This window comes from Muntiacus reevesi, chromosome 1 (genome assembly GCF_963930625.1).
Source record: "Muntiacus reevesi chromosome 1, mMunRee1.1, whole genome shotgun sequence".
NCBI classification, from domain to species: Eukaryota; Metazoa; Chordata; class Mammalia; order Artiodactyla; family Cervidae; genus Muntiacus; species Muntiacus reevesi.
Window position 1 is genome coordinate 227,131,217 of NC_089249.1, and position 23,937 is coordinate 227,155,153.

Here is a 23,937-nt window from a genome sequence, read left to right on the forward strand (position 1 = left end):
TTGGAAGCTAATTACTTCACAACATTAAAATGAGATTGTTATCTTTATTTCTTTTTCAGATAGCTCACTATCAGTGTATAGAAATACAACTGATTTTTGTATGTTGATTTTGTAGCCTGAAAATTCACCAAATTCATTTTTAAATTCTAACAGTTTTTTTGGTGGAGTCTTGTAGGGTTTTTTATATACAGAACCATGTTATCTGCAAACAGACAATTTTATTTCTTCCTTTCTAACTTGAATGCCTTTTATTTCTTTCTCTTGCCTAATTACTCTGGCTAGAACTTCCAGTACTATGATCAAAAAGAGTGGTGAAAGTGGGCACCCTTGTCTTGTTTCTGACCTTAAAGGAAAAGCTTTCAAACTTTTACCATTCAGTATGATGTTAGCTATGGGTTTGTCACATAGGGCTTTTAACATGTTATGGTATGATTCTTCTATACCCAATTTGATGGGATGTTGAATTTTGTTAAACACTTTTCCTGCTCTATTAAAAAGATGTTATGGCTTTTATCCTTCATTCTATGAACGTGGTGTATCATCTTTATTGATTTACCTTGAATCACCCTTGCATCCCAGGGATACATCTCAGTTGATCATAGTATTTGATCCTTTCATCAGATCATATTTTACCAGATCATACATATACTGTTTGCTAGTATTTTGTTAAAAAATTTTATGTTAATACTTGTCAGGGATATTGGCCTATAGTTTTCTTTTCTTGTAGTGTCCTTATCTCGCTTTGATATCAGGGTAATGCTGGCCTTGTTAAAATGAGTTTGGGAGTGTTTATCCTCCTCAAGTTTGGGGAAGATTTTGAGAAGGATTGGTGTTAATTCTTCTTTGAAATTTGGTAGAATTCACCAGTGAAATGATCCAGTCACAGGCTTTTCTTTGTTGAGACGTTTTTGCTTACTGATTCAATCTCTTTAATTATTATTGGTTTGTTCAGATTCTCTACTTCTTGATTCAGTCTTCGTAGTTTATATTTTTCAAGGAATTTATCCATTTATTCTAGGTTATCCAATCTGTTGGCATATAACTGTTCATAGTGGCCTCTTACAACCATTTGTATTTCTATGATAAGTTTAATGTCTCCTTTTTCATTTATAATTTTGAGTCCTCTCTCTTTTGTCTTAGTTTAGCTAAAGATTTGTCAATTTTGTTTTTTCTTTCAAAAAAAACTCTTAGCTTCATTTTTTTCCTATTGTCGTTCTAATCTCTATTTCATTTGATCTCTGCTCTAATCTTTATTAATTCTTTCCTTCTGCTAATTTTGAGCCTAGATTAAACTTCTTTTCTAATTCCTCCACGTGTAAAGTTAGGTTATTTATTTGGAGACCTAAAGCCTTAAATCAGACAAAGGACACAAACCAAACTCAAGGGAACAAAATGAGGAACTTCAAACAGTGTCTAGGGAACACAATACAAATTCTTTAGTGACAAAGAAACATTAGGTATGAATGTTAGCACTATCCACTGCCTAAAACAACTATGGATGGAGCTTCTAGGAAATCTGGCAGGAAGCCTAATATTAATAAAAACTGAGCAATAGAGCGTAAGACAAATCTAATTTAACTTGGTTTTTAATTCCAAAGCCTAGACCCTGCAGAAAAGAAAAACAAGTGAATGAATATAGAAATTTTTTTACAAGTAGTTCAAACCCCTACCCAACAATCACATCTTCAGCTATGTATGTGCTTTGCTCATGCCATTTTCTCTGCCTGGAAGACTTCTCCCTAACCTTACCACTTTTCATTTCTCTAACTCTTACTTGTCCTTTAGAATTTAGCTCAAGCAGCTTTCCCCTTAGGATGTGTTCTCCAAAGTTACAGTTTTACATGCTTTCTTTCATGACACCCTTTAAGAAACTAATAATTACTGCACACCTACCAGCTGGCAGGCACCTGATAACATTTTTCCTTCATAACACATATTTGCACTGTAGGAAGACCATTTTCATTGACCTATTATCATTTTTTTACCTTGCACCCTCTCCCACACATCTCAGAGCCTAGCCAGTGTGTCTGGGGATCTTTAGTGAATAACTCAAAGTTCCTATGAAGTACTAGGTGCTAGAGATTAAAATGATTCAGAAGTCCCTGCCCTCAGGAAGCTCATGAACTATACAGAAAGAGGAGATAAACAGTTATAACATACAGTAGGATGAAATATGTGATAAATAATAGAATTAGTACAACAAACACATGAAAAGACACTCAACATCACTAATTATTAGAGAAACACAAATCAAAACTACAATGAGGCATCACCTCACCTTGATCAGAATGGCCATCATCAAAAAATCTACAAATAATAAATACTGAAGAGGGTGTAGAAAAAAGGGAATCCTCCTACACTGTCAGTAGGAATGTAAATTGGTACAGCCACTATGGAGAACAGCACGAAAATTTCTTAAAAAACAAAAATAGATTTACCATATGATCCAACAATCCCATTCCTGGGCATATATCCAGGAAAGACAAAAACTCTAATTCAAAAAGATACATGTACTCCATATCTTGGCTATTTACAATAGCCAAGATATAAAAATAACCTAAATGTCCATTGATAGATGAATGGATAAAGAAGATATGGTATATACATTTTTTTCATGCTGTGAATATATATATTCATTAATATGTACAGAAATTTGTTAATTTTCCTTTTCCTTCCCTTTTTAACTGTACTTTGTTACTTCATATGTTAACACCCATAAAATGTATGTATGTACATTTTTGCAGAGTTAACATCATAGAAAACTAGATGGCATCTAGCAGCTAATGGCATATTATGACTTAATGACAGTGTTTTTCTTTTTCTTTTAAGTGGAAAAGCACTGATAATGATGTATTTCACAAATGATAAATGTCTTTAAGACTTTTTCAAGGTAATAAATACGTGCTGGTGGTAGTAAAAAAGAAAAAGAAGAAGATATGGGTGTGTGTGTGTGTGTGTGTGTGTGTGTGTGTGTACATATACATACATACATACATATATATATATATATATAAGCTTCCCTGGTGGCTCAGCTGGTAAAGAATCTGCCTGCAATGCAGGAGACCTGGGTTCGATCCCTGGGTTGGGAAGATCCCCTGGAGAAGGGAATGGTTACCCACTCCAGTATTCTGACCTGGAGAATTCCATGGACTGTATAGCCTATGATATCGCAGAGTCGAACACAACTGATCAACTTTCACTTTCACATATATCACCATTATATATGTGTGTGTGTATATATATTATATAACAGAATACTACTCAGCCATAAAAAAATGCCATTTGCAACAACATAGATGAAACTAGAGATTGTCATACTAAGCGAAGAAAGTCAGAGAGAGCAAGATAAATATCACATGACATCACTTAGATGTGGAATCTAACATTACAATTCAAATGAACTTATTTACAAAAGAGACATAGACTCACAGACACAGAAAACAAACTTATGGTCACCAAACAGGAAAGCGTAGCAGAGAAACAAATTAGGAGTTTGGAATTAACAGATACACACTACTATATCTAAAATAGATAAGCAACAAGGATTTACTTTATAGCAGAGGGAACCATGGGGCTTCCCTTGTGGCTCAGCTGGTAAAGAATCTGCCTGCAATATTGGAGGCCTGGGTTCAATCCCTGGGTTGGAAAGATCCCCTGGAGAAGGGAAAGGCTACTCACTCCAGTATTCTGGCCTGCAGAATTCCCTGATAGCTCAGTTGGTAAAAAAAAAAATCTGCCTGCAATGCAGCAGACCCCAGTTTGATTCCTGGGTCAGGAAGATCCGCTGGAGAAGGAATAGGCTATCCACCCGAGTATTCTTGGGCTTCCCTTGTGGATAAGCTGGTAAAGAATCTGCCTGCAATGAGGGAGACCTGGGTTTGATCCCTGGGTTGGGAAGATCCCCTGGAGAAGGGAAAGGCTGCCCACTCCAGTATTCTGGCCTGGAGAATTCCATGGACTGTATAGTCCTTGGGGTCCCAAAGAGTTGGACACAACTGAGTGACTTTCACTTTCACCGGGAACTCTATATTCAATATCTTATAATAACCTATAATGGAAAAGAATCTGAAAAAGTGTATATAACTGAATCACTTTGCTATACATTGGAAAATATCACAACATTGTAAATCAACTGTATTTCAATAAAAAAGAAAAATAATGGCACAGGCAAAGGAAGCTCTGATAAAGAAGAGGTTGTATGCACAGCCTTCATACAGAAAAACTCATTCAATGTCCTGAACCTGTCTTGCAACAAAGCTCAGCAAACATGCACCTTGGCCTTACAAATAGCCTGCATACCCCTCACTGTTTAGCTCAGTGAGAATGGGTGCTTTTGCACTTCATTTCTTTCTTTATAGAGTTAAATTGCATTTTAGAAGCTAGGTATTCTCCCTTTCGTGTGGTTGCCTTGACAAAGACAAAGTTGAGACCAAAGAGAGAGAGGCCAAAAGAAAATGCATGGCATCTGCAATCTTTAATCTGGAATTGTGTGTAGGTGTTGCAATCACTCTATTATTGGCCTTCAAGCAGCTGGTTCAGTTGGAAATCAAGTTTATGAACAGAACTGCTGCAACCATAAAGGATTTTTCCCCAGTGATTAAGCACTAAAATGATAGGTGTTAAATAAATGCAAAGAAAAGAGAGAGCTTTGGGGGAGTCATTCTGTCTCTATCAGAATTCGAAAGGGAAAGCCACCTGACTGAGAGGGGGTGGGGAAGAGCGGGACTTCACGAGGTGGTGGTGTTCTGACTTCTGTTCTCAAACCCTGATGACGCTCACCCAGCAAGTTCCTTCCAAAAGGGCATGGGCAAAATAGGAAAAGTACCTCCGCAGTTCATTCATAACCTTGAACGCCTTCCCCATGTGGGCAGGGTTGACAGTGATGGTCCTCTGGTTCTTCTCATCATCCCCAGTCTGTATCGGGGGCTGGGAGCTCGGTTTGATGCTGTGAACAAGAAAGGAGTGGGAGAGGAGAGAGAGGATCACATATTGGCAAACTCATTGATCCAACTGTCACAAACCCATCCATTTGCCCACCCACCAGGGGCATCTCTGTCAGCCTGTTCTCTTCACCACAGGCCCAGAAGGGAAGGAAATCACTGGGTCAGGAATTTCTTCAGGATCTTCCAGTGCAAAATGTACCCCTCAGACCCTAGTTCAGCTTCTTCCATCAAGCACTGGTGTGACTTTGTGGGAAGTCCTTATTCTCCATCTCTCCATCCCTAAAAGGGTATGGGGTGAGGGGAGACTAAGCACTGTGCCACTCACTTCACAGGGATGTAGGTTCATTCAACAAACATTTAGCGGAGCTTACTACATGCCAAGCACTGTGTTTAAATTCAAGAGAAACACAACAGGTAAGTCACAGATCGTGCTTTCACAAAGCTTAGCATTCAGTGATGGAGAAAGCCAAGTCAACATTTAAACATATCGGAGTATTATGATCTGATTGGAATTACAGAAGCACAAAGAGATTCCCAAGTAGTGCTAGTGGTAAAGAACTTGCCTGCCAATGCAGGAGACATAAGAGACACAGGTTCGATTCCTGGGTAGGAAGATCCCCTACAGGAGGAAATGGCAACCCACTCCAGTATTCTAGTCTGGAGAATCCCATGGACAGAGGAGCCTGGTAGGCTATGGTCCAGAGGGTCGCAAAGAGTCAGACACAACTGAGGCAACTTAGCGTGCATGCCCACACAGAAGCACAAAGGATAGGCAACTATCTCAGTGATGGCAGGTTGAGGAAAAACTTACTAGAAGCTGAGGAAGAATAGAAATCTTAAGGAATAGCAGAAATTAACCAGGTAAGAAAGAAGATGGGGAAACAGAGGAAACAATATGAAGAAAGACCAAGAGAAAGGGAGTCCAGTGGGATCAGAGCACTAGAAGTTCAGTGAAACTAAAAGACAGTATCAAGAGAAAGGTCTAGAAGACTGAGTAGTCTTACAAGTGCCACATAAAAACAAACCTAAGGAGTTTGGATTTCATTATAAAACAACGAGAAGCCCTCAGAGTTTTAAGCAAAGAAGTGGAGCAGGAAGCAAGTGAATACATGTGTGCTTTAGGAAGATTACATTGGTCACAGCATGGAGAATAGTGGCATAAGAGTGAAAGCTTTGGAGAAACCATAATCCCATAGAAAGACAATGAATTATAACTGTTATAAAATGACTATATGTGGGCTAGGTGAGCAAGTGGTGACTAGCAAGAGGCACCTATAATCTCAAAGCCTTCTACACCAAAGACAAAACACTCAAATTCCTGTGGGATGCCAACGAGATGCTCAATCACTTTCAAGCAACATGTCTCAACTTGATGGTGGGGTGGGAAAGAAGAATCCAAAAAATGAGCAAGAAAAGGACTTTCTCCCCAAACTGATAAAACTATTCAGCTCCAAGCCAGGTCTGAGACCTTGGAGTTATGTCTGTTTGGACCAGGCTAAGCTTTGCCTTCTCACAGAAAGCTGGGACCTTCTCCAGTGGTGTAGATTTGGGGACCCACAGTTCACACCAACTCTAAGACACTGACAGTAACTTCCTTTGCCTTTCTCTAGTGGGCCTCTTTTTTATGTTATCACCCAGCCTTGCAAACTGGCTCAAGAGAAGGGTTGCTATGATTAAGATAAAGTTTTGGAGACCTGAGAGTCTCTCTAGACCTCACATTGGGAGTGGTAATGTTGGAACATTCCAAAATAACCAGCATGCCAGACCCACAGCTTGTCTAACCAGGACACTCGCCTCTACTGGCTTCCTTCCCACTTTTAGTTCAGCAGGAAAATTTAAGCCACAGACATCTGAACTGTGGGACTGTCTGCATTCTGGGTGCAAAGAAGTTAGCTAAGCACAGGATGGTAAATATCAAGGCAGAATCATGTGTTTAAAAACATTAAGAAAATCTCAAAACAGAGAATGTTATCAAGGAGAGGGAGGACCTAGTAAAAATTAAAAACTTCCTATTAAAAATCCCACAAGTATAATTTCTTTTATAACTTAAGTGTCCTTCCCTACTCCAGGCCGGATAGATGTAAATTTCTATTTTATATTAAAAGTTTAATGATTTTACTTTTGATATTTAAGCCCTTATGTCATCTAATGTTGATTTTTATGTCACCATATGAAATATGGATCTAATTTTTTCCTGTAAGTTCCACTTATTGAATACTTTCTTTTTCCCCACTGACCTTGTTATGCCATCTTTAGACATATATCACAGAATAATAAACATAAAATGTCCTAATGAATATTCTTGTCATTTTCCTTATTTTAAATTTTAAAAAGATGTTTGTGATGTTTCCTCATTGTATGTTAATTTTAGGATTTTTGTAGATGGCCTTTATCAAATTAAGAAACTCACATTTTAATTTCAATCATAAATTATATTAATTTTATCAAATCTTTTCATGAATCTAATGAGATGATCATAAGGATGTTTCCCTTTAATCTGTTAATGTGATATATGACATATTTTCTAATTAATACTAAACTACATTTGCAATCCTGGAGTAAATTTAGAAACTGTAAAACACTGCACAAATATTCATTATAAATACTGTCTTCAAATTGCAGAGACTTGAAAGCCAGGAAGAGAAAATATCTGGTATTGATCAGAGAACAACTAAAGGTTTCTGACAGAAACTTTACGAGATTAGAGCTCATAAAGGCCCAGTGGACAGATATTATTAGTTCTATTTTACATATATGGGACAGATGTAGATCAAAGAGAGACATGCTGGAAGCACTGACAACAATCTCCTGTGACTACTAACTGGGAGGCTTGCTCTTCCTTGTGTTAGTCTTTGAATTTTGCAGTCTTCCAGGATGGCCCGGTAGGTTAGGTTTTGCCTCCTCTATGAAGTCCTTTGACTACTTCATTCCTAAGTGATCTCTGCCTCCCCTAAACTGTTGTAGTATTTCTGGCCTGTAACTCAACTGCACATAGAATACAAATCCGTGTTTGAGGGCCTTTTCATAGAACATATTTGAACACCCAGCCCCCTCATGCTAGACTCCATATTCCTGGTAAGCAAGGACGATGTGTCCAAGGACTCTCAACAGCTTAGCCTGCCCAGCAGAAGGCCAGGCCCACAGCAGGTCTTCATGACATATTTATCATCAATGAAATTTGATCTGAAAACCCTCCACTTTGTCCCTATGGGTGGTAGACAGTAGAGCAGGGTGGGGATGATCTGCCCCAAACACTGCCCCCAACCCTAACAATCTTAAAAATGAAAGTAAAGTTGGTCTTCAAAATTAAACTATAAATTAATACACATAAAATCCTATAATAATTATAAACAAAAATACATAAACTGTAAACATTAGGCCCTCTTTCATGGCATGCCACCTCCCACAGCCTTTTCTCCCACCCTCCCCTCTCCTCTAAAGTCCAGATCCATATATCCATTATCTGAACTGAGTCCCCAACTTAGACTTTTCATAGTAACTTATAATCAACTGATGCTCCCCACCCTCTCTGAAGCCTACTCATCTTTCTGTACTCTCTGTCTCAGAGTCATACCCAACTACCCACTCACCTATGCAAGGCAGAAACTGGGATATCATCTTTGATGTCTTCTTCCCTTCCTCTCTCACTTCACATACTACAAGTCCCATCAGTCCTAAGTCCTTTAATCTCTCTCTACTCCATTCCCTTCTCACAGTAACTGCTACCACAACTTCAGTCCAGGCCATCACGATCTCTTACCTGGGGAGTTACTACAGTAACTTCCTCCTCACAGACTTCAGAATGATCTTTACAGAATGTCACTGTGTGCATGGCATGTCCTATGTGAAACCTCTCACTGGTTCCTCACTGCATACAGAAGAAATCTCAGAGATCCAGCCTGGTGCTTCCTTATCTCATTGCTGTCCTGAAGACTTTGTGCTACTCAAGTACTAAAATACTCACAATTGCCTAAATATACCAAGCTCTTTTGCCCTATCCCCACTCGTTGTCCCCTATGTCTAGCTCATTTTCACCAACCCTCAGACCTCTTGCTGACAGTCTCCCACTTTGCAGGCAGATTCTTTACTGTCTGAGCCACCAAGGAAGCCCATTAGTAAAATAATTAGGAAGAGATGAGTCTTTACCATGTCTTTAATATAATTTATTAGTAAATCACATAATTTTAATAAGGGTTATATTTAATGACTGACTTACAAAATTCTTAAAAATTTAACAAGCAGCTCTAGCAAGTGGATGAGTGCTGGTTCTTGCATACCACTGCCCACCCTAGATTTTGAGCTCCATGAAAACCAGGATAGTATCTTATTTCCCTCCATATTATTAGCCCATGGCACATGGCAGGTACTCAATAAATGATTGAGTAACTGAATGGATGGATACGTAAATGAGGTATAACTACCAACTATCCCATCTTTTCTCACATCCTCTAAAATAATTTTAGCTTTATCCCTCTCAACTTCCCCCTCTGTCCTTCCCCAAAGGAGGTGGTAGGGGGAGGGGAGGGGCTTTCTTAGCCAAACTAGTTTCCTGCACTGGTGATTGAGAAGTCGGAGGCTCTTGACAGGAAGCGGGGCGGGGCGGGGGGGTGGGGGGGGCAGGGGTAGAAGAGAAAGTCACACTCCTCTAGAGAAGAAGGAAGAAAGCAAGAAGAGTTACTGCCTGTTGCGTTAGTTCTTAGGTTCTTTCCATCACTAAGAAAAATCCAAGCAATGAATAGAAAGGACAATAGCATGCATGTCAGCAAAGCAGGAGACGAAGAAACCTCAGAACATCTAATTGTCCAGATGTGTTTGAGGGAATCTGCCAAATGAGGAACTCTGGAGCATCCAGGGTGTGAGAGAATGGAGAGGAGAGGGAAGGGGAGTCTAAGAAATACTGCTGAGAGTTAAGAACTGCATCCCTGCTGAAAGTCTTCAAGAGACGCAAATAAAGTTCAGGCAGCATGGGCCACACAGATAGAGCCCAATTACATGATGGTCAAGCTATAAATGAGACAGAATAAAGAGAGGCAAAATCACCTACTGGGGTCAACACAACTCTGTAAGTCGGAGGAAGGCTATGCCGAATGCATTAAAATCCCTCAATAAAGAAAATGTCCTCCTTAAAAAAAGGGGAAAAAAAGGTAAGAAAATTTCCTTTAGAAAGGGAAATCAAAAAACAAGGATCAGGCTGAGAAAGCTCCTGGTCTAGCTCACCCCACACTACGGAAGAAATGATTTAGTTATCAGACAATCATTAGGTTCAGCCTCATGTCAGATCCCTGCTGTGGAACTTGAAGCCTATAAACACTCCAATGCCCTTACTCAGTCCCCAGCTCGCAAATGCAGCCTCTTGATCAAGTTGGCTTCCCCTGTGACTCTCCTTTAGGAAGCAAGAAAGTGTGGTAGCAGGCCCTCAGGAACCTTGTGCCAGTAATACTTTTCATCACAAATTCATAAAATGACACTCTGACTGCTATACCTCAGTTTCTCATGATGAGTTCATCAGCATGACTTCACTTCTTCAGGTCTGGGCAGCAAAGGACAAGAGAAGATTTTGGAACCTACGGGGCTCTGGGTAAACTAGCTCTGGGAGAACTAGCATATTTCTCAATCCTAAAGTTCAAGGCCAAAATGACCCAATTGAGATTTCTGCATCTGGATGAATGAACAACCTGGCACTTGAAGATATCCAAGTAACGGGATTCAGGGTGTGATAGCATCTCCCTGTCCTCAAGGAACACCCCCACCCACAGACTGCTATAGAGCCCCATATTCTCCTACTTTTTCACTTGTGCCACCTCAGTTCAAGTATCAGTTGATTCCCTCCAACAGGCCACACGGACCCAGGGAAGATAATGCATCAGTAAGCTATGGTTTCTGGGTAGTAACAGTTAACGTTTACTGAAACCTTACTTTACCTCTACTATCTCATTTTATCTTCAGAACAACCCTATAAAGTATAACCTCCTCAGGCACTGAGATAAAACTTGTCCAGAAATCCCACATAACTACTAAGTGGAGAACTGACACTCAGACCCATGTCTAATTCACTCCAGGGTCTATGCTCTTCATAACAATGTCCACTGTCTTGGGATAATGTCCATAGTCCAACAGGCCAAGGGAGACTCAATCCTTATGATCCACTCTCTGAGGATCATCATGGTGTGGCCAAACCAAGCCAATGAAGAAGACTGAATCCCCTAGGACCTGTGCCATGGCACTATTTCACTCCACTGATTGTGGGGGACTACAGTATATACTGGAGTTAATATTATTAATTGGACAGAACTCAGAATTTTCATACAAGCCCGTCATGATGCATCAAAGCTGGTCAGCAGCTGCTGCCATTCTTGTAATGTGCTCTTTTATAAACCAGTTCAAGAACAGGTATGTTACTAGTCACATTCCTAACAGTTCAATTCACAAATAGCTTCCTTCCAAACCAAGAAGGCAATCACTTCAGCAGGCTGCATAAAAATGCAAAATGTAAGAAAAACATGAGTTCAGACAGACAGAATGAGACAAGGGGAGAGAAAGACTGAAAGAAAACACAGCCCTCATTATGTAGCCTTTTGGAAGTCAAACTTCTATTAGGTTTGAATAGGAGAGCTGAACTCTTCCATGTGTGTGGTTTTGATAGAGGTTACAATAGACTTTCACAAGTTAAAAAGAAAAGTCCGTGAAAGCAGGGCTGAGAGTCCAAAAATCCTTTTAAATTATAAAAAGTTACAGATTTGTAACTTGACAACCATTGAACTTGATAGAGAAAAAATTTTAAGAACAAAACATGTTCAAATTATTTTTTACACAGTGCATTAATGCTCTTTTCAGTCTAACCTAGTTTCAAGGTTTATCCAGAAATTGAAAAAAAAAAAAAAATTAGGTCAATTCTATGATGGCAACTTTCATCAAATAAAACACTTGCTTTAGAAAACTTACCCCAAAATGTTCTTGTATGGATGTATCTTAACAATATAAAACGTAGCAAGCAGCAAAAACCTAAAAGCTCAAATCTGGGCATGGGGAAATCAAGAGGTTTCTTCCAACTGACTTTGTTTTCTTGCAGTTGAAAACCTTGCTTCACCAAAAATTATTTCCAAAATGGAAAGTTTGGTTTCAATTATCATGGTTGAAATGCACATATGCTTCAGGCAGCAGTGATGCCCAAAAATTTCTACAGAAGTTTCCACCCATCCCTTCTATGGATGGGAGAGGGCTGAGAGGAAGAGAAAGCCTGGGGCACTGAACACTTGCTCTTCCCTGGGTCTTGCCAGTGATACACCGGGCATTGTAAAACTCAGCGTTTGGAGAGATTTAGCTGCCTACATCACGTTTTTGTTTTTGTTTTTTAAAATCTGTTCCTGATCAAGGACGGAAAAATAAGCTCTCAGGGTTCTAGGAGCAGGCTGTCCTCCATAAGGATGAGCCATTCTCTCTCAGGACTGTTCTCATAAATTCAAGGCACAGCGCTGGGCACACAATGCCCCTTGCAATAAGAGGCATCCTGATGCTTCTGATAAAGAAAACCACAATTTTAAGAAAAATGGACAGCCAACACCCCCTTCTGTGATGCTTCTTCTAAAAGTTGTGGTTCTCTGCAATTCTTGTGAATATCCCAGAGACTGCCTGGAAATTTTTTTAACTGTGGTAAAAATACATTTAACTTGAAATTTACCCTTTTAAGAATATAGTTCAGAGGCTTTAAGTGTGTATATGTTCTTGTGCAACCACCTATTTCCAGAACTTTTTCATTTCCCTAAATTAAAACTCCATGCCCATCAAGCATTTCTCCCTCTCCCCAGACCCTGGCAACCACCAGTCTACTTTTTGTCTCTATGAATTTGACCATTCTAAATACCTCGTATAAGTTGGGAATTTACTGTAATCTATCCACAAGGCTGATCTCTAGAACTTAAATAAAATCCCAGTAGCCAAGCTGCTGTCATTTTCAATGTGCTCTACACACACACACACAAAGACAAATTTGTCACTGTAGTGATGTCATGGTTCCAAATCACTAAGGCATATGAAGCCTCGGAGTGTCTATAAAAGGAGGACTAAGGTAAGGCTTCCTAGGTGGCACAATGGTAAAGAACCTGCCTGCCAATGCAAGAGGTGCAAGAGACTCAAGTTCAATTCCTGGGTCAGGAAGATGCCCTGGAACAGGAAATGGCAATCCACTGCAGTAGTCTTGCTTGGAAAATTCCAGGTGTCTTGTGGGCTACAAATCCATAAGAATCACAGAGTCTGACAGGACTGAGCACACACACGTGCACACACACACACAAGTGTTGATGAACCCTACAAGAGAAAGAGCCAAGCCCTGTGTGGTATCTCACTGTGAGGAGACAGTTTAGGTGGATGCAAGATGACCTGATAGCCTCTTAATTTTCTCATGGGAATGGTCCCACAAAATCTGCTTTGGATTATAAATATAGGAAGGCCTTAAAATAAGCCTTGGTTAGTATCCAAGAACAAATTATGGAGTACAACAGGGCAACAGATGAACACTAACAATAATAGCAACTACCATTTACTGAGAACTTACTCTGTGCCAGAAAAACTTACTAGGTGCTTTATCTATATTGCCTTCTTTGATATTCACAACAACTCTGTGAGATATGGATACTGTCCCTCTACATCAAAAAGAAAAATTAATTCTGAAAAAAATGTGACACACTCAAGGTCATACAGTTTATGAAATAGATTCACTGCAAGCTCTATGTTACCCCAAAGCCCATGTTTTAATTAATAGTCTTTTAAGGTAGAAGTTATTTTCAAACCCTCATGGCAAAGAAAGAAAATTGTTCATTAGAAATCTCTTAGCTGAAAATTCTTAATGCTTAAAAACAGCCCCAATTAAGCTTCAGCAGGTTAAATGTGGAAGAACAAAACTTAGGATCCCTCCAGTCTCTAGAGGTCTGACATATGATCCTAGGCCAGTCACCCAGTTTCTCTGGCCCCGAGTTTCCCAGGGAACTTGTGAAAGAACCCTACTTCCCCCTTTTCTGCCCTACCTCAAAGCATTCCATGGGGTCAATTACCCATGCTGAGATAATAAGGCTGATAGCCAAGGATGAACCTATTGGCCAGAGGTTTCAATCGCTTCTCGGAGAGGCAATTTTTAGTTATTGGAGCTTCTCACAAAAGTCATCAGCTAATCTGCAAATAATTATCTAATACCTACTATGTGTCCAGCCACACAGTAGATAATGTGGAGTATTCAGAGGTACAGGCAACATTCTTGCCCTTGAGGACCTATGCCCCACTGTGGGAACTTAAAAGATATATGAAACAAAAGCACAAAAACATCTTGTGGGTGGGCCTATTATTCAGTACCCAACTATGAGATTCAAACTAGAAGTAATGAAATTAGGAAGAACATCTGCCAGAACCAGAAGAGCTTAAGTTTCCAAGAGAAAGTGGAATTTTAAAACAGTCTTGATAGATGAATAACTTTTGGAAAAGTGAAAGCAAAAGGCATTCCACGCAAAAGAAACTCTGGAGGCTAAGGATCTGAGACCAGATATAGTAGTGCACAGGATGAGTGATCACAAGAGAGACCCATAGATCTCTCAGTAGGGATATATGAGTGAGCAGTAGGAATGGGGACTGGAGCCAGATTTCAGAAGACTTGAATGCCTGGCAGGGTAAGCTGGTCTTAGAGTGGGAACAAAAGGTAGTGAGCTCGGGGACCTGGTGAACACTGGAAGCTGCAAGGTTTGGATTTCTCTGCTTTTGATAGAAGGAATGCAAAAGAACACGTGTAAAAACTAGGGGTTGCAATGCCAAAGACCTCAGTCATCCCAGTTGAAAGGCACCAGAGTGCTGAAAAACAAGAGAGCTCCTAGGAGGCCAAGGCTCGTTACATTTTGGAACACAAAACTGAGAACATAGTAAGTACCCCAAAATGCTTGGGAAGCAGTGCTTTGATCTACTGTTGCTAGTCTTAAATGGACCTTTCAGTCCTAATATGTAAGCAAACACGCTTGATCTAGAATCTCTAAACCTCCATTCATATCACCCGTGCCCTCTGTTAGCTACTAGGCCAATACAATAAGGTGGAGGACACTGCACATTTCTGCCGTAAGGAAGCAGGCTTTCAGATGCTCTGTCACCCAGGGGGCTACACAGGATCCAACACTAAGCTCCTGTTGCAAAGGACACTCAAGGAGAGACACTCAACCAGCAGTACATTCAGTCTAAAGAGTCACAGTTCTCTTCCTAGGAGTTACATCAAGAAACACAGCCCCTGGGGGCCTCTTCAGACAAGAGGACACTATATAATCCTGCCAGTCCTAGTGGGGTTTAGAGAGCTTTAATGACATCACTGTGCCCCCATGAGATGCAAGACTGGGGATAATCCATGCAAAAGAAATTGTTTATTGAGGTACACTCCAGGCATTGTTGACTTAGTTGAACCTGTTACCCTTTAACCAGCTGGCTACCATCTGAATCAAACTGGCAACTCAGAGCAGCAGCCGTCCTCCCTCACGGGTCCATTGCCATGGCCTGACTGCTCTTAGTCTTCTCACCTCAAGGAAAAGGCAAGTCTCCTTCTCTACCAGCCGCAGACTCGCAGAATGAAGAGGAGACATTTTGGCACACAGAGAAGTGACCCGCCCCTGCACCACACTCAGCACCTTCACAATTAAAGAATCAGAGCCTCAGATAACAGCCTTAAAATGTATTAAAATGCATGGGGCTGCCAGGAAAAAAATCTCTCGCTAGTTAGATCCAGCTCAACAGAAGTACTGAAATTCCTTTCTGGTAATTTCTATTTCATAAAGAAACCCCTGACGAAAGGAGCAAGAGTTTCCCTAAAGAATATAACTTCCAGTATTATTAGGAAACTTTCAATGCAAATGGAAAGTTCCGAGTGTCACCTGAACGGATTTCTCTCCTTCTTACTTTAACTTTTGTGTGCATACAGGTACACACACACACACACACACACACACACACTTATAGGAAAGACATCAGCTTGGCATGCTTGTTGACAACTTGAGCAAGTACTCTGTGCCAGGCCAGCCCTGCTATGACATCAAAAAACACCCACCAAAGAAAAAACACCCCGGGGGAAAGTAGCCAGGAAAGGGAAACGCCTCCTTGAAACAGCCTGATACAGTCCATGCTGACTCTTCCCGAACACCAGTCAGGAAGTCACTTCTTTCAGGGTGCTCCGCTGCCCTGCAAACCCAGACCTGTCTCTGCGGAAGCCAGATCTCTGGGGAAAGGGGTTTCCCTGCTCTGACTCTGCCGCCGGCTGGGATCCATCAGTGACCAGGTCTTCCAGCCCTGTCTAACCAACGCCAATACAAAAGCTGGTGGCTGCACTGTGAGTGCGTGTACACACACACACACACACACACACACACACACACACACACACACACACACACACACACACACACACACACACACACACACACACACACACACACACACACACTTATACACACATACATACCTTTCCCCGTCCATTGTGTGAGGCCCAGCCGGGGTGGCAGCCGCTGAGCTGTGCCTGCACCGGAGGATCCTAGCTCTATTCTGCTCGGTTCTCCCAGCCAACCAGCGGGAGATCTGATCAGCAGCAGTGATTCAGCATGGCTGCAAATGAAGCCACCTCCCTCTCGATCCTCCTTCCTCTGACTTACTCTCGGCAGCTTCTACCGCAGAATCGGCAGCAGCAGAAAACGTCTTACCCAGAGCTCCCTGCAGCCCTTTCAGCTGCTAAAAGCAGCAACCCACTTGCTCCCCCTCCCCCGCAGGCTTGCTGCTCCTCCGTCTCCTAGGAACAGCGCAGCAACAGCAACCCAAGTGCAAGGCCACCTTTCCAGTCGCTTCCACATCTGCCCAGGCATCCCCAGGCGACCAGCCGACCCCAGTACCTCCTGCCTCCCCTGCCTAGACTGAAAAGACTTGGGCAGTTCCTCACTAGCCTGAGAAATACTGGTCCCCACCTCCTCCCCTGCCCCCATAGGCTGTGAGTCTGTCAGCCTGGCCAGATTGCTGGAATGAGGAGGCCCCTCTGTGGCTTCCAGTGGACTTTATCCACCTGGGGAAATTGACTTGTAGGTCACAGCTCATTTTCCAATTCCTCCTCCCAAAATCTACAGCAGCTCTGGGAGTCTGATAGATGAAGAGAAGTTAGGGTAAAAGAGCCTGATGGAACCGAGAAGAATGCAGAAAGAAGTTAAGAAAAAGGGAACTGAAACAGATACTATTTTACTGCAAGAGGCTAAACTGCAGTAAAGCCATGACAATGGGACCACATACATTTATTTCCCCAGGCCATACTGAAAGACCACAAGGTCCACAGCACAACCCTAAAACACCTTCCGAAAGTCTCTCATGTTAAAATCTGTCTTAAGCTGTAGCTTCAACCAGTCAAGTCTCCAACTAAATCCCCCATCTCCAGTCAAAGACCTCTCACACCCTGGAATCTCCAATTGCCTTTCAAGCCTCAATTCTGACCCACCTATGAGAAAACATAATATAGGGGGCACGCTGGAGGCTGGTCTGTACCTCACAGCCACAGTCAAGGGGCATAATTGGGGCAATCAGCCACTGGTGTTTGCGTGCTCAGTCCCTTTCAGTTGTATCCGACTCTTTGCAACCCTATGGACTGTATGTAGCCCACCAGGCTCTTCTGTCCATGCAATTATCCGAGCAAGAATAATGGAGTGGGTTGCCATTTCCTCCTCCAGGGGATCTTCCCAACTTAGGGATCAAACCCGCATCTCCTGCAGCTCCTGCACTGGCAGGCAGATTCTTTACCACTGAGCCAACCTGGGAAGCTTAGCCACAATAATGGGTTAAGAAAGTTCCTTGATGCCTCAGAAAGACCACACATGAGCATCTCTATTCCCGGAATCCTCTGTGTCACGTCTCTGCTTTTCAGGACCCATATTACCACTAGCTGGTTGAGTGACTTTCAGTAAGTCTTTTCCCTACTTTCGACTTCAGCCCCTCATCCATAACCTAGGGACAGACTCTAGAGTCCCTTTCAGCTCTAAAATCACATGACTCTAAAAATGTCTTAAATATTTCATTTTTCTTCTCATTAGCCTGTAATATTGTTTAAGAAGAAACTTTTACTGGACTCTATAAAGTTTTGAGGGGGATTTAAGGAAGATAATATGAAGTATGTGAAAGTATGAGGGATGCTTAGTAAACCTATTATAGTTGTAATTTTGACCTGTTAAACTTCTTCACTGCCAGAAAGCCTTTAGACCATAACGAGGGAAGCCAGACACTGAGGTAACAGAAACTATAGTAACTTAAACTTTACACAGCCTCCTGAACTCACACTGGCTAGCACATACTCTCAAAGATGACTCCCCACCTGTGACACCGCAAAGTCCTCCTAAATGAGGCCATTAGGCCGCTACCCAACTCATTCTTTCTCAAGTGAGAAGGGGCTCAGGAGATTTTATTTACACCCTACAGCCCTGTATCACTACTCCTTCCTTTCACAACAATACCCCTCCTATCTTTCTCCCTCTGCCCCTTCCTCTTCTAATCAGCCTTGTGGCTCTGCTCCAGATATTTCCTCTTGAGGTGAATCACAGGGACCAGAAGTTGAACATCACAAATAAGGAAACTGAATCCCAGAATCCGTGCCAGAGTGCAGACATCCACCAGGAAGACGTGTGGATGATTCATAAGAGGGATACGAGAGTATCCCTCTCACAACTTCATACCCCTAGTCACAACCTCAACATATAGGAAAGAGGGGAAGTGTCACATAAAACAAACCAGAGAGAAATTTTTTGAGGATTAGAAAAGTAAATACTAAAGAACCAAGCATATTTCAGGTTTCAATATATTACAACTATTGAGAGCCAGTATAAAATTTTTACAGAATTTCCTTTGGAACCTACTTTGCAGTGCTAACCAATGTCACTACAATGTATGTGTTGAAATCATACCACTATCACCTACACTTTATCCTCCACTCTATCCATGAGAGATAAGCTGAACAGAGACTTCTCAAAGAAGGGCATCAAGAAAAGAAAGGCAAAACCAGGGCCAGAGCTGAACCAAGAATCAAAGTCTTCAGACTCCTGGCACAAAGTTGCCATTAGAATCTCCTCTACAATCAGTGCTATACTTTACACTTTCTACTTTATTATCCAAGCGTTCTCTGGGCCACAGGCTGAAACTGCTTGCTCAAGGCTAACTGTCCTAACTGGATTTCAGATTAGGAAAGTCAAAGGAACCAAAGTAGTGCCTTCCTGGAGGAAGAGGTTCCATGTTTGGAATTTCCAGCAGTAGGGTCTCACCTCCTTGCTGGGCCTCCTCCCCATACTCAAAGCTTCTCTCACAGCTTACCAAGAGTCCCCACCTCTCCATTCCAGAACCATTTACCCAACCATGTACACCAACTTTGTTCAGAATCTTCCAGCTTTGTGTGGCTGAGGAAAAAATCATGTGAGGAGAAGAAACTTTTTAAGTAGGTTTGGTCTAGAGAGTTCTCTTCTCCACACTCCATCTGTCTACTGGGAGCCTGCACAGCACAGCTTACCTAGAGGCAGTAAGCATGGCCCATCAATCTTCTTTCTAAGTGTCCTTTTCTTCTTTTCTTGTTTTTATCCTCCTTCAGAGCCTCACTCTTGCCCAGAAAATCCCATGGACGGAGGAACCTGGTAGGCTACAGTCCATGGGGTGGCAAAGAATCAGGCATGACTAAGCGACTTCACTTTCACTTTCAAAGCCTCAGTTCCTCACAACTGCAAGCACCGGAATACATCCAGTGGTCCCACACCCAGCTGTGCATCAAAGCCATCTGGGTGAAGTATAGGCATCAAGGGATCAAAAGACACAAGGAAACTTTCTAGGCTTTATGGTAGTGCTGCATATCTTGACTGACGATACTATACAATTGCATACAACTACATTTTATCAAACTAGACACTGAAGGAGGTGAATTTTGGCAATTATACCTCAATAAACCTGGGGAAAAGAAAACACCACAGTACCAGGCTCCACCACACACCTATAGAACTGGGACCAAAGGAGCAGGAATTTCAGCAAACTTCATAGGTGACACTAATGCACAGCTAAATGGAAAGACCACAAAGAAAAGAACTCAGACCATTAGAATCAGTCAGACCAGGATCTGAGTATATTTACCAGAAATATAACCCTTAGCAAGGTACAAGTCTTAATTTCCTCATCTGCAAAAAGAAGGTAATAGTGGATAATAATAGTACCTGCCCCCCAGGGTTGTTAGGTTTCAAGACTATCAAGCACTTAGCAGAGAACCTGGCCTGTAATAATCACTGAGTAACCATTAGCAGCTATAATTTGCATTGCCTATGCCAATGCTACCAAACTACAGCTCTGTGAGTCCTTAGTTTTGAGGTCGAGAAGTCAGCCAGGGTACCTTGTGCCAGGAAGCACAGCCCTGGGCCTCTCCTGGAGTCATTCAGTGGTCACGATTACCAACAGGTTACCAAGGACCAGACAACACCAAAGTTAAATTAAGGCCCACCCACACCTGTATCACCAAAACTTCCCCTCACATTCCTGACTGCTTTATGAGTAGACTCTTCCTGTAGCTGCTTAGCATGCCCCCAGCACAGCAAGTCAGGCAGAAAATGAAAAGGAACTCAAGGTCCGAAAGAGTCAAAAGGTAAAGAGAACATCATCTTATCCAGAGATGCCTGACTTCCCTCAGGACTCCTCCTGTGAGAGAGAAGAACCCATGCCCTGAACATATTTAACAGAATAATTACCTGTGGCATTATGTTGTACTTTAAAGCTTACAAAGTTCGTCATGTCCCTCATCTCCTTGGACTTAAGATAAAACATCCACTGAACAGTAATAACAGCTCCCATCCCTTGACCTTTTACTCTGGGATAGACTCGGTATTCTTGCCTGGAGAATCCCAGGGACAGAGGAGCCTGGTGGGCTGCTGTCTATGGGGTCGCAAAGGGTTGGACATGACTGAAGCAGCAGCAGACTCTACTCAAGACTTTACATGTACCCCTCTCATTTAATCCTTCCAATAACCCTGTTTTAAATATGAGATGCAACAGATTTTTGTATGTTGACTTCGTATCCTGCAACTTTATTAGCTCTGACAGTTTTTTGATCGAACCTTTAGAGTTTTCCATTAATATGTACAATATCACCTACAAATAATGATAGTTTTACTTCTTCCTTTCTAATTTGGATGCTTTTTACTTCTTTTTCTTGCCTAACTGCTTTGGCTAGGACTTCCAATACTATGTCAAATAAAAGTTGTGAGAGTGGGTATCCTTGTCTTGTCCATGATCTCACCTTTGAGTATGTTAGCTATGGACTTGGCACATATGGCTTTTATTATACCAAGTTACAATCTCTACACTCACTCCGTTCAGAGTTATTAACATAAATGGATGAATTTTGTCAAATGCTTTTCTCGCTTCTATTAAGATGATCATATGATTTTTACCCTTCATTTTGTTGATTTGGTGTTCTACAATGATTGATTTGCAGATACTGAAACCTGGAATAATTCCCACTTGATTATGCCGATGATCCTTTAAATGTATTGCCACATTCAGCAATAATATTGCTGTTAATATTTTGTTGAGAACTTTTGCATCTATGTTCATTGGGGATACTGGTCTATAACTTTTTTTCTGGTGGCATCCTTGTCTTGTTTTAGTAACAGGTTAATGCTGGCTCCATAAGATGAGTTTAGTAGAGTTCTCTCCTCTGTTAAAACTGATAAATTCAGCGAAGTTAGAGGATATAAAAATCAATACAAAAAAGTCTACTGTGTTTCTATATGCTAAAAATGAAGTACTGGAAAGAAAAATACCACATTTACAACTGCATCCGAAAAAAAAAAAAAATCCCCATTACCTAGGAATAAATATAATCAAGGAGATGAAAGATCTATATATTGAAAAATACATTAATGAAAGAAACTGGAGAAGACACAAATGAATGGAAACATATTCCATCCTCATGGACTGGAAGAACCAATATTATTAAAATGTTCATACTACCCAAAACAACCCACAATTTTTATAAACTCTATCAAAATTTCAATGGCATTTTTCATAGAAATAGAATAATCCTAAAATGTGTATGGAACTAAAAAAAAAAAAAAATCCAAAGCCATCTTGCGAAATAAAAACAAAGCTGCATCATCTTACTCCTTGATTTCAAACTTTATTACAAAGCTGTATCAATTAAAACAGCATGATTAGCTATCCCTGGTGGCTCAGAGGGTAAAAAAACCACCTGCAATGCAGGAGACCTGGGTGCAATCCCTGGGTTGGGAGGATCCCCTGGAAGAGGGCATGGCAACCCACTCCAGTATTCCTGCCTGAAGAATTCCATGGACAGAGGAGCCTGGCGGGCTACAGTCCACGGAGTTGCAAAGAGTGGGACACGACTGAAGCAACTAAGCACAGCACAGCACGTGATCAGATGTATGAACTGAAACAGTATGATGCCGGCAGAAAAACAGACACATAAATTAATGGAACAGAACACAGAGCCCAGAAATAAACTCACACATAAATGGTCAATTAATTTACAGCAAAGGAACCAAAAATACATGCTGGGGAAAATGCAAAGGTAACAAAAGCAAAAATAAACAAGTGAGATGCCATCAAACTAAAAAGCTTCTGCAAAGCAAAGGAAACAACCCAAAATGAAGTGGCAACTTATGAAATGGGAGAAAAGATTCAAATTCCTGTATCTGATAAGAGGTTAATATGAAAAATACATAAAGAATTCATATAACTCAATAGCAAAAAAAAATCTGATTTAAAAAATGGGCAGGACATATGAATAGACGTTTTTCCAAATAAAAACATACAGGTACCAACAGGCATATGAAAAGACATTCAACATCATGGAAACCATGGATCATTATGGAAATGCAAATCAAAACCACAGTGAGATACCACCTCACAGCGGTCAGAAAGGCTATATCAAAAAGACAAGAAACAACAAATGTTGGCGAGAAGAAAAAGGGGAACCCTTGTACACTGCTGGTGGGAATTTAAACTGGTGTAGCCACTATGGAAAACAGTACTGAGGTTTCTCAAAAACTTAAAAATTCAACTACCATGTGATCCAGTAATTCCACTTCTGGGCATATATCTGAGGAAAATGAAAGCACTAACTCAAAAAGATGTATGTACCCCATTGTTCACTGCAGCATTATTTACAACAGCCAAGGTATGGAAACAACCTGTGTCCATTGATGGATGAATGGATAAAGAAGATGATACACACACACACACACACACACACACAGAACAGTATTATATAACCATGAAGAACATTAAAATGCTTCCACTTGTAATAACAGGGATGGACATCATGGGCATTATGCTAAGTGTAATAAGTTAGAGAAAGACAAATACTGTATAATCTTTCTTATACCTTGACTCTTAAGAAACTGTTTAAAATTGTAAAAAATTGTTTTAAAAAAATCTCATACAGAAAACATATTAGTGGTTGCCAGAGGCAGGGGGTTAGGGGAAGGAGAAATGGGTTAAAGGGGACAAAATGTAAAAGGAAAAAACTATTTCTCTTCAGAAGTAGTGCAGCAGGACTTCCCTGGTGGTACAGTGGTTAAGAATCCGCCTGCCAATGCATGGGGACATGGGTGCAGGAATTCTGGATGCAGGAAGATTTCCACATGCCGTGGGGCAACTAAGTCCATGTGCCATTAACTGCTGAGCCTGAGCGCCACAAGTACTGAAGCCCACACACTAGAGTCCGTGCTCTGCCACAGGAGAAGCCACTGCAAGGAGAAATCTGCGCACCACACCTAGAGAGTAGCCCTTCTAACCACAACTAGAGAAAGCCTGAATGCAGCAGTGAAGACCCAGCACAGCCAAAAATAGATTTTAAAAAAAGTAATGCAGTAAATACAAGCTTGACTGAAACATGGAACGTCAATAAACAAATAAGTATGAGGAAACTGAGGTTCTGAGACTTTAAATGACTTGATTACAATCCCAGAGATCT

At 41.2% G+C, this 23,937-nt stretch overlaps 1 protein-coding gene across 3 annotated transcripts in view; it reads right to left on the reverse strand.

The window, feature by feature from the left end:
• KLHL3 (kelch like family member 3) overlaps positions 1-16,835 on the reverse strand; it is a 125,429-nt gene extending 108,594 nt beyond the window's left edge. For all 3 annotated transcript variants that reach the window (XM_065918594.1, XM_065918595.1, XM_065918593.1), the window contains exons 1-2: positions 16,417-16,835; positions 4,826-4,945 (exon numbers count right to left, since the gene is read on the reverse strand). In XM_065918594.1, coding sequence (XP_065774666.1) covers positions 4,826-4,945; positions 16,417-16,430 — 134 coding nt within the window. In that variant the 5' untranslated portion in view covers positions 16,431-16,835. The remainder of the gene's footprint in view (positions 1-4,825; positions 4,946-16,416) is intronic.
• Between the last annotated feature and the right edge of the window lie 7,102 nt (positions 16,836-23,937).